At 42.3% G+C, this 12,489-nt stretch overlaps 1 protein-coding gene across 2 annotated transcripts in view; it reads right to left on the reverse strand.

The window, feature by feature from the left end:
* Nucleotides 1–12,489, reverse strand: part of BAIAP3 (BAI1 associated protein 3) — a 248,888-nt gene that overhangs the window by 50,288 nt on the left and 186,111 nt on the right. For both annotated transcript variants that reach the window (XM_075565524.1, XM_075565523.1), the window contains exons 23-29: nt 11,020–11,163; nt 9,714–9,809; nt 9,366–9,581; nt 8,620–8,688; nt 5,941–6,020; nt 4,611–4,719; nt 121–192 (exon numbers count right to left, since the gene is read on the reverse strand). In XM_075565524.1, coding sequence (XP_075421639.1) covers nt 121–192; nt 4,611–4,719; nt 5,941–6,020; nt 8,620–8,688; nt 9,366–9,581; nt 9,714–9,809; nt 11,020–11,163 — 786 coding nt within the window. The remainder of the gene's footprint in view (nt 1–120; nt 193–4,610; nt 4,720–5,940; nt 6,021–8,619; nt 8,689–9,365; nt 9,582–9,713; nt 9,810–11,019; nt 11,164–12,489) is intronic.

The following is a 12,489-nucleotide window of genomic DNA, read 5'->3' on the forward strand; positions in this document are numbered from 1 at the left end:
TGCCAAAGTGACTAATACCCCACCTAAAAGGAAGAAGGATAAGGCGAAACGGACATTGGCAGACTGTGCAAGTCCGTATTGGACTGGGTATCAATATATATAGATAGTTCTCATAGTCACCCTATAATCGCCGTTCCGCAAGGTATCAAGAGGTAGCCCCTGTCCTTCTGCATGGAAGAAGTCTACAAGTGCCTATGAAAAAGAAAGTATTCATTAGGTGGGATGGGCTGTCCACTTTATTGGGTTTCCAATGATGCGCACAACCACACCTATGGGGCCTGATGAGATTTCTACCTCAAGACCCCTAGTGGGACTGTAATAAATTGCAATGCTGGCCCCTGATGCAGCCAAACAGTTAAGAATGAACACAATGACATCTCTAGTGGGCTGTGTGGAAAATGTCTTCACTTACATTGAACCAAACTTAATGAACGGATGTTGTACTCTATACAATAACTCACACACGCTAGTTTGAATGACAGTTAATATTGTAATTATGATGTTATAATTGGATACATTTCTCTTTAATCCTCTATCTGTTGTCCCTTGGTGCTCAGTTCTTCATCGTCTGGAGCCATCAAATTATTTACTTGCCATATAGATAATGATGGGATTAATGTTAATTTGAAACATCTTGCACACTGTGTGGCACCTCTCCCTTCCTTTATTTGTTGATTTTTTTTTTTAAATTGGTAACAGACCTATATCAAATGAGTGACTTTTAAATGCTGCTAGTTTACTTTTTATATAACATTTTAAAATGTCTTTTTATTCTTATATTATCTTGTTGATTTCATCTGTAATTGATTTTTAAAACAAGGTCCAATCGACTCCTATGAAACATCTATTGCGGTTGCAGCCTGGATTTGCCTGGATTCCCTCTGGAACCTGCAATGTTTTTCGGCTTCATGCCAGACTAATTTAAGATGCACTTTTAAAATCCCTGCAGGCAGAAATTGCCGGTCTGCCCGCTTCCTGAACGAAAAAAAAAACATTTCTGAAGAACGGCATTTGCCATCGAATAAATATGGCAATTATACCGCGAGTTAAGGAGAAGAAACACAGAAATTCAGATGAGGCTGTAAATAAATCTCTTAACATCTGTCCTGAACCAAAGCGCCAGAGGGGGAAAAAAAACAAAATCTTCAGGCTTTATTATTCCCCCAAAAATATCTTTATGGACAGATACATGTTTAGGGGGGATCCTGATAGCGAGAGAAAGCCGACAGCTGTTTCGCAACCCCAAGGCACTTTTTACAATGCACTGCAGTCCCCTCTGGCAGGAAAAGGGTTAATCAGCAGTTACTGTGCCTGTCAAATTCACTCACATCTGCCCCATCACCGGAATGACAGAACCACTCCTCCTGCATTTTATTTCCCTGCTTTCGCTCAACATGTTAATTACGAGGACGCGCTATCTGTTGTGCTGAAAGCAACGCCAATGAATTGTTGTTTTGCAGCAACAATTATAACGTGGCTGCCGTGGACACCCCGCCCGCACACCACTTCATGCATTATTTAATGCTGCTCAGAGACTCTCTGCAGCTGTACCAGGTGATATTGTTACAAAGAAATCCTTTGTAGTCCTGTACATCGATTTGAAATAATCTCGGCAGGTTTGTGTAGCTAACCCCTCGCAAGTAGTTTGAAGTCTCACGGCTGTGCCTGGGCATGGTCTAACCGCAGGGGCGCACAATCTTTCTCCCCTGCTCGCCCCCCTCTTTACCTTGGCTCTGGCGTTCTGACGTCATGTGACATCACGGCGTCACGTGAAATGACACCGCGTTGCCAGAAGCCGTCTGAGCCAAGGTAAGGGACCTTAGAGGCATTCGCCGCTCCCCCGGCATTTAATTTAAATGCCTTCAGGAAGCGCGCGGGGCCTCTGTAAGCACCGTGCCCCCCCAGAAAATCTCCCGCCCCCCAGGTGGCGCACCCCTGGTCTAACGCATACTCATTTATAGAATGAAAAGAAGACTTGTGATTGCTGAAATTTCTCCAAGACACTGACAAACCATTGGGACTTTAAACCAAAAAAATCTGGAGGCTCTTAACCACTTAATTGCCAATACGTTGCAAGTCCCACTGGTCTCATAGGTGTTTAAGCAGCAACAAATATATTGTTTAAACTTTATCGAAGTGGGGGGTGGGATTGCTCAGAGATGGCAAAAATAGTGAAATAGAAAGACCCTAATAACTAGAAGCCCACAGGGGGTATCACAAAAAAAAATCATATTCATTTATTGTACTAAATTAACATCATCAATCAGAAAATAGATCGGTGCTAAACAATAAAAAAAACAAAAAATAATACCCAGGGGCTACAAGTAACATTCACAAACATTTAAAACATGTAAAACGCCATTAATCATAAGGGACTATATAATAATCAATTGATAGAAGGAATATGTATAGATGATATCGGTATTCTAGATGAAAATAGCATAGGAAGGATATATCTTTGTCCTTCATTGATTTCCTATGTGTATCGTTGGAAAATCCTTCCAAATCAAAGAGGCTGACGTGGTCAGCGACACAAGCGTTGGGTGTGTCCAGGCAGACACTTCCTGTTTGAGACCACATGGCAGAAACACCTTGTAGATGGCAGAGAGATGGGACTTTCATAGGGAAGGATTTTCCAACAATACACATATGAAATCAACGAAGGACAAATATATATCCTATCTATGCTATTTTCATATAGAATACAGATACCAGCTATACATATTCCTTCTATCAATTGATTTGGGTATAGTCCCTTATGGTTATTGTGCCTATATTGTGCATGATATTCTGGTTTGACATAACTGGATATGTATATATTGATGTTTATTTGAATATGGCACTGTTTACATGCGGTATCCGGATATCCAATATTGAATTGGACTAGACCAGAGGTTCTCAACTCCAGTCCTCAAGCCCCCCGCCCCCCCCCAACAGGTCAGGTTTTCAGGATGTCCCAGCTTCAGCACAGGTGCCATAATCAGAGGCTCAGTCTTTGATTGAGCCACCTATGCTGAAGCAGGGATATCCTGAAAACCTGTCCTGTTGTGGGGGCTTGAGGACTGGAGTTGAGCGTGTAGAGGGAGAAAGGGGGTGGGCCGGTATTAAAGGGGTTGCACCCCATATGGCCATCCCCTGACCTCACCAGAGAGACAAGGGGTTAACTGGACTGCGGTCCAGGGATGAGGTTTGCACCTTGTTGTACCTTGAAAATGTATGTTCCCCTGTTCCCATGTTTCATTATAAGCATGTATTTTAATGTTTTAAAGTGCATTTCTGTATCTCCAGTTCTGGAGGTCGCAGAGAGTTCATATTTGGCCAATATGTGGAGTCATTAAAAACTGGCAAAGGTCGACCCACTGAGCCCACCAGTATGGAACTTATTAATATGTGTAGATATTAAAGTGTATATGTATTTTATTTTGGATCTGTTCTGAAAATGCAGACGCCATTTGTTAGGCTAATAAGTCATGAAGGGCAGACGGCTGAGTAGCCTAAGCACGGTGATCAAAAAGTAACTGCCTTGATTGTTACCCAATGTTTAGGGATTAAGTATTAGTCAATCAACAAACTCTGCCAGTCTAATTGTTACCTGAGGGCATGGGATAGTCTGTCAGTCTGTGTCTCCACATTAGAGAGTGGATACAGATAATTGTTCACCAATAGGCTGTGTTCAATGTTAAGAATAGGGTTGCACAGGTATATAAACTGTGTCAACCTTACGGTTTTTAGTTGTGCTGGAGTTGTGCTTCTGATACCATCTTGAATGTCACTGGACTGCTGGAGAATTGCTAGTGGATACTTCTCCATCCCCCAACCCTAAGTAAGTGTTATCTTCTTGCCTGTTAATTGTACTATATTGATGTGTTCACCTTATTTAAGGAATAAATTATATTTTATTATATCTAAGCCTCGTTCAGTTCAACCCAGATATTTGGTGTTCATTATATCTTGTCATAAGCTACCGTGACAGAGCGCCCCTGGACTAGACTCCACTTGGAAGCCTGGCTAACCCTTGTGTAAGGATAGTGCCTTAGTATGTAATTCTATCCCTGTGTGCTCATACTTGTATCATTTGAATGGTGTTTTACATGATTTTAAATGTCTGTGAATGTTACTTATAACACTTGGGTATTATTTTTTTATTTCTTTGTCTAGCGCTGATGTATTTTCTGATTGTAAATGTATTAGAATAAATGAATGCCTTTTCCCTCCGTGGGTTTCTAGTTATTAAAGGTCTTCTTGCCCCAGTCTTCGGATTTCCTTGTTTTACACATGGTTTTTGGCCGCTAGGTTTAAGATGACTTTTTATCCTAGTTTGGGGTTTTTTCTTTACTTGTTTATCTGGTCCTGGGTGGGTTTGTGTTTTGGTATTTGGTACCTCTGCTTTCGTGGAGAAGTAGATCCATTTCTTGTATTGTTATTTATTTGTTATTTATTTTTAGCAATTGATACAGACAAGATAAACTGATTTGATCTTTTTTTTTTAAAGCAATCAAAAATATAATCGTTTGGAAAAATGATTAGAACTCGGTCACTGTAAATCTGTTACCTTTCCTACATGGTTTCTAAGTGCATTAAATGGGGTGTTCCCGTGCATAATCCTTTACCTCCAGCGTATAATAAAACCTTCCGTAGAATTCCACAGACACGCCCCTGTTAGAATCCAGGGCATCAATAATGAATTTCAGCAGAAGCCACCAAAGCGACTCAAGCACCCTGTAAAATAAAATATTGCACTGTGAATGTGTATACATGAAATCAGATTGTAGATACCGGTAATAACACATTATATTATAACCGCGTTGCACAAACTGGGGGGCGCGAGAATTTGCGGGGGAGGGGGGGTCGCGCGCTGTTCCCCCAGGCATTTCATTTAATGCCGGGGGAGGCGTGAGGCCTCTGTAACCTCACTTACCTACTGGCAGCCGGGTCTTCAGTGACGCGTCGCCATGGCAACGTGGCGTCATTTCATGTGCCGCCACGCGTCGCCATGGCAACGCGCGGCTAGTGACGCCGTGGGGTCACGTGACGTGACCCGCAACGTCATTTGAAGCCGTGCCTTCGGGGGAGGGGGCGCGCGAACGCTGCGGCTCCCAGGAAGGGGGCCGCAGCTGAAAACGTTTGCGCAGCGCTGTGTTATAACATTGTTTCAACTAATAACTGGATATTTCTAAAGGCTGACGTTATCTCAAAATGCCCATTAATGTTCATATACACACTTTGTTAGAGAAGCTTGGCCATGGGTTGGCTCTATCCAAAGTAGGCACACTGTAAGGCCCCAAACTGCACCTCAGTGACTGCCACATGGGGGGTATAGCCATCACTCACCATGGGAGCTGGCAAAGTCACGCCACAGAATGCCTTGCCACTGTGAATACGGGCGACTTGGTAAGCTCCTGCTGTAATTGATAGGTAGCCTCACCAAGAGGCAGTTTGGGGGCCTCACTAAGTGTGCAGTCCCCACACAGGCTCAGGACCCCACTATACAAACAGCTGCAGAAGAATATACAGCTCTTAGGCGCTCCAATAATATAAAACGTGTTTACTTATTTCTATCATCCACTAAGAGAAATGGATCTATTACATCCTGATTTTGAGTGTCTGAACCTACTATTTGTGTATAGAGTGCAGAGAGAGAGATACGTAAAATAACACATTTGTCATGTTATTAGAACTACCACGCCGCTATATGTGCTTTTGTTTTTTTTAATTCTGTGGCCTTGCTTGGAGAGAGAGTGGAACAGAGAACGGGCAGGACAGTTGCTTTGGGGGAAGAGCAGCCGCCCGAGAGCTCATAGGTAGTTTAATTTATTAGAATGTATTCGGGTGTGTTAGAAGAGCGCCCCGTCTCCTCCTGATTTTCCAACCACTACAGAAAGCTGTCGTATTAAAGTGCAAAGTGATGGGAGAGATGAGAACAAGCCCTTCTCGGCGTACCTGTATAAGTTTTCCTTCACCAAGGTTTCACTCAGTATAATTAATTTGTCGTCAAGGTATTTCATGAGCGGTGACACAGCCTGAAACAGATTACCCACCCTATGTTAGTGATTAAACTGACAGATAAAACTACTGTACAAGATGTTTCAGTGCATGAGCGGTAAAGTCCAGATTCATTCAGATTATCATTATAATTACGCTCATTTTTGCGGAGTTCTTTGAAAAAAACATGATGGCAATCATACTGACAATGTTCTAAAAATAGACAAAAATATCACTTTGTGAGCACATTCACATGTCTCAAACATGTGTGCAACCCTGCCTTTCCCCATTATCTCTTAGCATACAGTGCTTCCACTGCAGCCAGGGATTCTGGGAAATGACATGCAAATGAGCACTCAGTGTCACCTTTTGCTTCAACTTCTTTGTAACATGGACCCCTATCAGCTTATGCCTGTCGCATTACACAGATTTTCAGCACATCCTGGGGTAAAGAAGTGCAGAGCCAGTAGACCTACTCACAGACGGTTGTTTCAACCTTTTGGGTCTCATCGGTGCAAGGTTGGTTATACTGGCTTTGTAATGTGAGGTACAATTTTGAGAAGACCAACACATGGTGGCGCTCTAAAGAGGACGTTCTTAATGCTTCACTGTTGCTTTTAGATGGAAGGACCAAAGCAATCCTTTCTTCGGACAGATAAAAAGAATAACTCTATTGTTTAGCTAATGATTTAAGAGGAAGGAACAGTGATGATGAATTAACAAGTCACAGAAAAGCATCAGGCTTCTGAATTACAGTCATTAAGCATTTGTAAAACGATATATGGGCTAATTTTCATAGCATTTGTACATGTATATGTTATCAATTCCCTCTCTGTAGTTAGGAACTTGCTTTCAAAATAACCATGCCTGCGATTTATTAAATTGTGCCTTATGTTTGCTATATTCCTAGTAAAGAATTTGATGCACAATTTCCACAGAATCTGCTTGTAAGGTTTCCAGTCCAGGGTTTTGCTGGAACATGCCCTTACGTGGCTGTTGTGGACATCTTGGTTCCCGGCCAAGCCTCGTCCTGAACCTGGTTATTGGCTGCACCTGTTCCAGGGGCTTATATAGCAGTCGGTGACTCCCAGCCCCTGCACGCGCATGGTATGCTATTTCTTGTGTGCCTGGCCAACTTGAGTTCCATAGCCTTGCCTGTTCCTGAGGCTTGCTTGTTATTTTGGATTCCCTGTTGCCGACCTCAGCCTGTGACCCTGACCACCGCTCCTGTGCCGCCTGCCTTGACCCCAGCCTGTATCCTGACTTTGCACCTTTGCCGCCTGCCTTGACCTCTGCCTGGATCACGACTACTCTAACGGGACTATGTCCCCTGGCTCTGGTCGGTGATCATATACCCCTACCTCAGCTCTGTGGGTTCACTTTCTAATGGAGATGAGCACCGTTATACTGCTAAAACCTTTTCGCAGAATTATTCAAATAGCTGCCGGACAAACCCAGAGACTTCTGCAGAAGGTAACAAACTCAATAACTACAAAAAGATAGAAAAAGCATAAGATCGTTGGGATTGCAGACCCATAAAAAAAATATCGGAACTCACCAGATGTAGGAGAAAAAAATACAAAAAAAAGATTTATTGATTACATGATAAAAAAACACAGAACAAAATACAAAAACTCCTTGAGAAAGTGCCAACTCGATGCGAAACGCGTGGGAGACCTTTATGTTCTTTTTGTATTTTGTTCTGTGTTTTTATCATGTAATCAATAAATCTTTTTTTTTTTTTCCTACATCTGGCGAGTTCCGATATTTTTTGGGGGGTTCTGCAGTCCCAACGATCTTCTGCTTTTCTCTGTTCGCCATCTTTTGATTGGAGCGACGCACACAGGCAGTACTGATCCATCTGCACTACACGCTTGTTCAAGCGCCAGCCAGTTGAGAGAGAGAGACAATGTATCGCAGGCAGCAGAAGTAACTCCCCAACATTTATCACAGGAGGCATATGGTCGACTTCCACTCCAGGCAACGACATAGATGTAATATCTTTGCCTCTTTTGGACTATCCGGTCGGTTTCTACATTACCCTTTAAGTGCTCTCCTCTCTCAACACATTTGGCCAATTTCATAGCAGCGGATCTTATTAGTACTTATGCCATCTATGGGTACCCCTTATTTTTAATGTTATAATCATCATATACTTAGTGCTTTTCCTAGAGCTTTCACTTAGCTTGTTTCATACACAACTATACAAAGATGTCCGTTAAATCTTAACATGCACCAACAGTGGTGTGTTGTATTATCTGGGGGAACAATGTCACACCCCGTATCACACTTTCTCTGATGCAGAGTTGAAAATGTTGTTGGAAACATCAGGTGGCTTTGATTCATTGCGCTAGTTTTGCATCAAAGAAACGTTGATACATTGTTGCTGCGCTGTTACCTTCTCTCAGTAAGATATCTTTCTTATGAAGATAGGGAATACTGTACCCGGGCCCAACTACAACTAAAGACAAATTCTTGCTCCAGCAGATCAGGCGGAACATTTGTCCTTCCTGGGTCGGACGTTGAGCTGATCGCTCGCCGGTTTGCAGAACTTCTGAATTTATCATCCCTTCATTTGACAGCAAATTGAATATTCGATGTCAGTATCTCCTGCAGTGAAGTCATACATGTACTTACATCATCATTTTGTATGGAGTCTGGGGAGAGGCTTATGTGCTGTATATATTTCTTTATATCGCCAATCATCTGCATAGACAACAAAATAGACATATAGTACACATTCCCCACAGTACACAGGTAAATGCATTGGCTTATTTAGACTTGCTGAAAGGGAAACAATTTAAAGCAGCATTCCCACCTGCTCGCAGTTTACTTTTTTCCAGGGGACCGGAAGCTCATCCCATGTCCCCTAATTGCCAATTCGGGTTGTCCACCGGGTGAGAATACCAGACGACTTTCCTGCGATCAATTGAATGTTGCATCGTCATTGGGAAAATGATGTCGCAACTTTCTAACGGTGACCCCTGTGCAGATTTTTTTGTGTGTCTAAACTGGCACCAAGAAATGACACATCTACCGGGAACTGGGAGGGCTCCTGGAAGTCTGAGGACCACGGTTCATTCAGGTAAGCGGCGTGCCGCTTTAACACAACTAATTGGTTGCAATCACAAAGTATTTCAAGGAACTCTTTATAGATTGCAAAATATTCCAGGAACTGTATAAGCATTTTTGTCCATTTAATTCCTTCTAAACAAACTCAACCGAGTATTTTGCTACACAGACGATAAATATGTCACTGATGCTTTCATTTAAATGATTGCTTATTGGTATGTAAAAAATGATATGCATTACTACAGGTTTAAATTAATCAGAAATGCAAATGCCAGTTCCAATCCATCCCCAGAAGAGACTCGGATCATTACCTTTTCAGTCAAGTGTGAGATCATATTTTTGGCCTCTCTTTGCATGTCGACGTCAATGTTTTGCAGCTGAGTGTTCAACGCCTTCTGCACCTGCTGTTTGCCCTCCACTCCACTGGACTGTTCTACAGCCATCTCAAAGGATTTGCAATCCAGATCCCTAAGAACACTACCCATAAACTTCCGCACGTGCTCAATGTTATTCAGGATTATGCACAGCTGATGAAACAGAAGGAACGTGGTGAAAATTTAGCAACAGTTACTGAATGTGATGGACACAACTTTGTTCTTAACTTCTACCTGGGAATGGTAACAGTCTCTCACCATATTCATGATTTGTTTTTAATTTACCTGCTCTGTGACAGTAGTTTGTCCGACGGACTGGTGACTTCTGTCCACTTTACGTTTAATTGCTTCTGAATATTGTATTGCTGCTTTGCATATATCCTAAAAAGCAAACACATCTTACTATTAAGAAATACAAAATATTATAGCCCGACCTGGGGAAGGGAGGAGAACTCTCGAAATCTCGCCTTATAATGTCAATTGTTAGTCCAAATTTAAAAAAAATGTATCGCTTATTACTGAAGTACTCATTTACTCTGCGCTATCGCCAGTGGACTAACACGGCTATTTCTACTCAAAATAAGTCAGCTAATAATGGATATCAAAAATAAACTATATTGACGAAACGCCTAATGATTGATCCAAGTGTACTCAAACCAATGTATCTATTTATGAACTATAAACGTTAGAAAAACAACATCAACAGTGTAACAACCAAGAAATGCTTATTCCAGGAAACGTCTAAAGTTGACTGGCTGCAGATCGGCATTTCGGGAGACTCCAGTCCTTCCCCTGCTTCCGTCCAGCAGACACAAGGCAACGCTTGGACAGCGAGCGAGGGGCTTTTGCCGGCAGCCCTGAGTCTACTTTTCCAGTCGACTGATAGCATTGCGTTGTACTATGATATGCTATTTTAACGTTTACTCTATGTGAGTGCAAGAGCTGTTAAGGGTGGCATGTCATTTGTTTTCACAGACAGTATTACTGTTCAGCTTAATTCTTCTCTCACATCCTACAGTAAGCACATGCCAGAGTGTGTATGCACGGACACCAGTTTTCATGCTACAGACCTACACCTCATTGTTCTACAACACTGTGCATTTTGCTCACAGTTACTCTAATTTAAAAATGCAAATAAAATAAAGGCCCATATATTTACTAAGCGCTGCTACAGTATGCCATAAGACAACTTATAGCCCATTTACTTGGGATGTCTTCTGGCGCTTGAAGGGGTCTTATTGATTAGCATCGTTTGGCCCCAAATCAGCGAATATGGTATTACTGATAAAAAGTGGGACGAGAAAACGGTTATCAAGATCACCAAAAACGGCCATTGAATATGAAAGCCATACTCGTGGTGTACATTCACAAGTCTGGAAAATTTGGGGGATTACCAAAGACCTTTGACCTGTGGAACTGATCCACGTTCCAATAAACGCACTAGTCAGTTGAGCGGTTTGTGCCTAAAACGAACCGCTGTCACTTATCTGCAAGTGTCCAATTATGTGGCACTGGTGTAAGGAGTTACTGATGTGATATACAACACAACCAACATAACAACACACATTTCTGCTTTGGTTTCCAAACTTACATCAGAGAGTTGTGTTAAAAACACGAAAGCCTCAGCCGAGTCGGGCCAGGCAAGCTGGGCCCAAAATTCTTTGATTTGTGAGAAGCAGGTTGTGACATCGACCGCAGAACTGCTGTGCTTAGAAAGCGAGTCTACATACTCCAGCTGTGCAAACAAGATCAAAATTGTCATTTACTGTGAACTAATCATGTAAGTGAATTACACAAACCACAGGAAGAAATAATATAAACAAGCTTAACATAATCAGGAAAGATTTTAATTGCAAACGTGGGTCATTTATCAAGTGCGCAGAGGTGACACAAACACAGATATTTAAAAGTCTTCAGCGTTACAGCTATGTATCATGCACATTTAATAGAGGAAAGCATTGGTGGTGAAAGTGCTTTGACGTGAATGAATGGATACCATGCACTAGTCTGACTTTAGACTACTTTTATATGAGACCATCTGTAGTACTGCTGGGCAATAGGCAGTCCGGGGGCTCATGTGACCCTGTGGGTCTTCATCTGTGGCCCCCAACCGCTGGTCCCCCCAGCAGCCCGCTCTCCCTCTCGCACCCGCAGCAAAGGGAGTGGAGATGTTGCAGGTTTGAATCGTGGCTTCTTCCAACTCCCTGAGCTGCCTAATAACCGAGCTAATCACTAACTCCCAGTGTAAGGAGAGGAAACGGGACAGTATTAACCAGTGTGCCCAGCATTAAGAAGCTCCTACCCGCGGCTGCAACGTCCCTAGTGCCTGTGCACCATATTCAGCATATGTGTGTGTGTGGCCCCGGAGCTAGATCAGGTTGCCTGACAATGCTCTATACTTTAGTCATGTTTGGCTATTGGGAAGGGCTTTTTTTATCACCACATCAGGGCTGCAAACAGAACTAATGATTGACCTAAACGTTGGCCTCTTTGCTCTTTCAAAATGCAACGAGCAGTAATAAAAATACCCAGGATATTTGGAGGGCAGAGAAATCAGTACTACGTATGTTGAGCATCTGCTTATAGTACTGACATAAGCAAAGCAAAGTATTAATAATATGGCAAAGTATTGTGTTTGAAAACACCAATATATTTCTCCAAGAAATTAAATGTCATTGAAAACAATGGGATGCGTCCTATTATAATTTGGTGCCATTTGTACACCAGTTTGGTACCAGGGGACCACTGAACGTACTTACAATGCACGTGAATCGAGGTATACTATAATACAGGGCGCTTCAACTACGTAGTTCTCCAAGGGGCCAGATGATGTAGAAGGGCCACAGGCTGATTGCAATGTCATTTTTGATACATTTAAGGACTTACAAATAAGTATTTAAACATTTTGCAAGCCTTTATCAAATCTGTACCATATATATATGTATATTACCTTAACAAAGAAGTGAGTTTCAGTGTTAACAAGTGAACATACTGTATCTGCCTGGGGAACGTATGAAATTAGCAGGGGCAGAGAGTGTAAGGGCCGCATCAAGTCCTCCCG

This window comes from Ascaphus truei, chromosome 11 (assembly GCF_040206685.1).
Source record: "Ascaphus truei isolate aAscTru1 chromosome 11, aAscTru1.hap1, whole genome shotgun sequence".
Classification (NCBI taxonomy): Eukaryota; Metazoa; Chordata; class Amphibia; order Anura; family Ascaphidae; genus Ascaphus; species Ascaphus truei.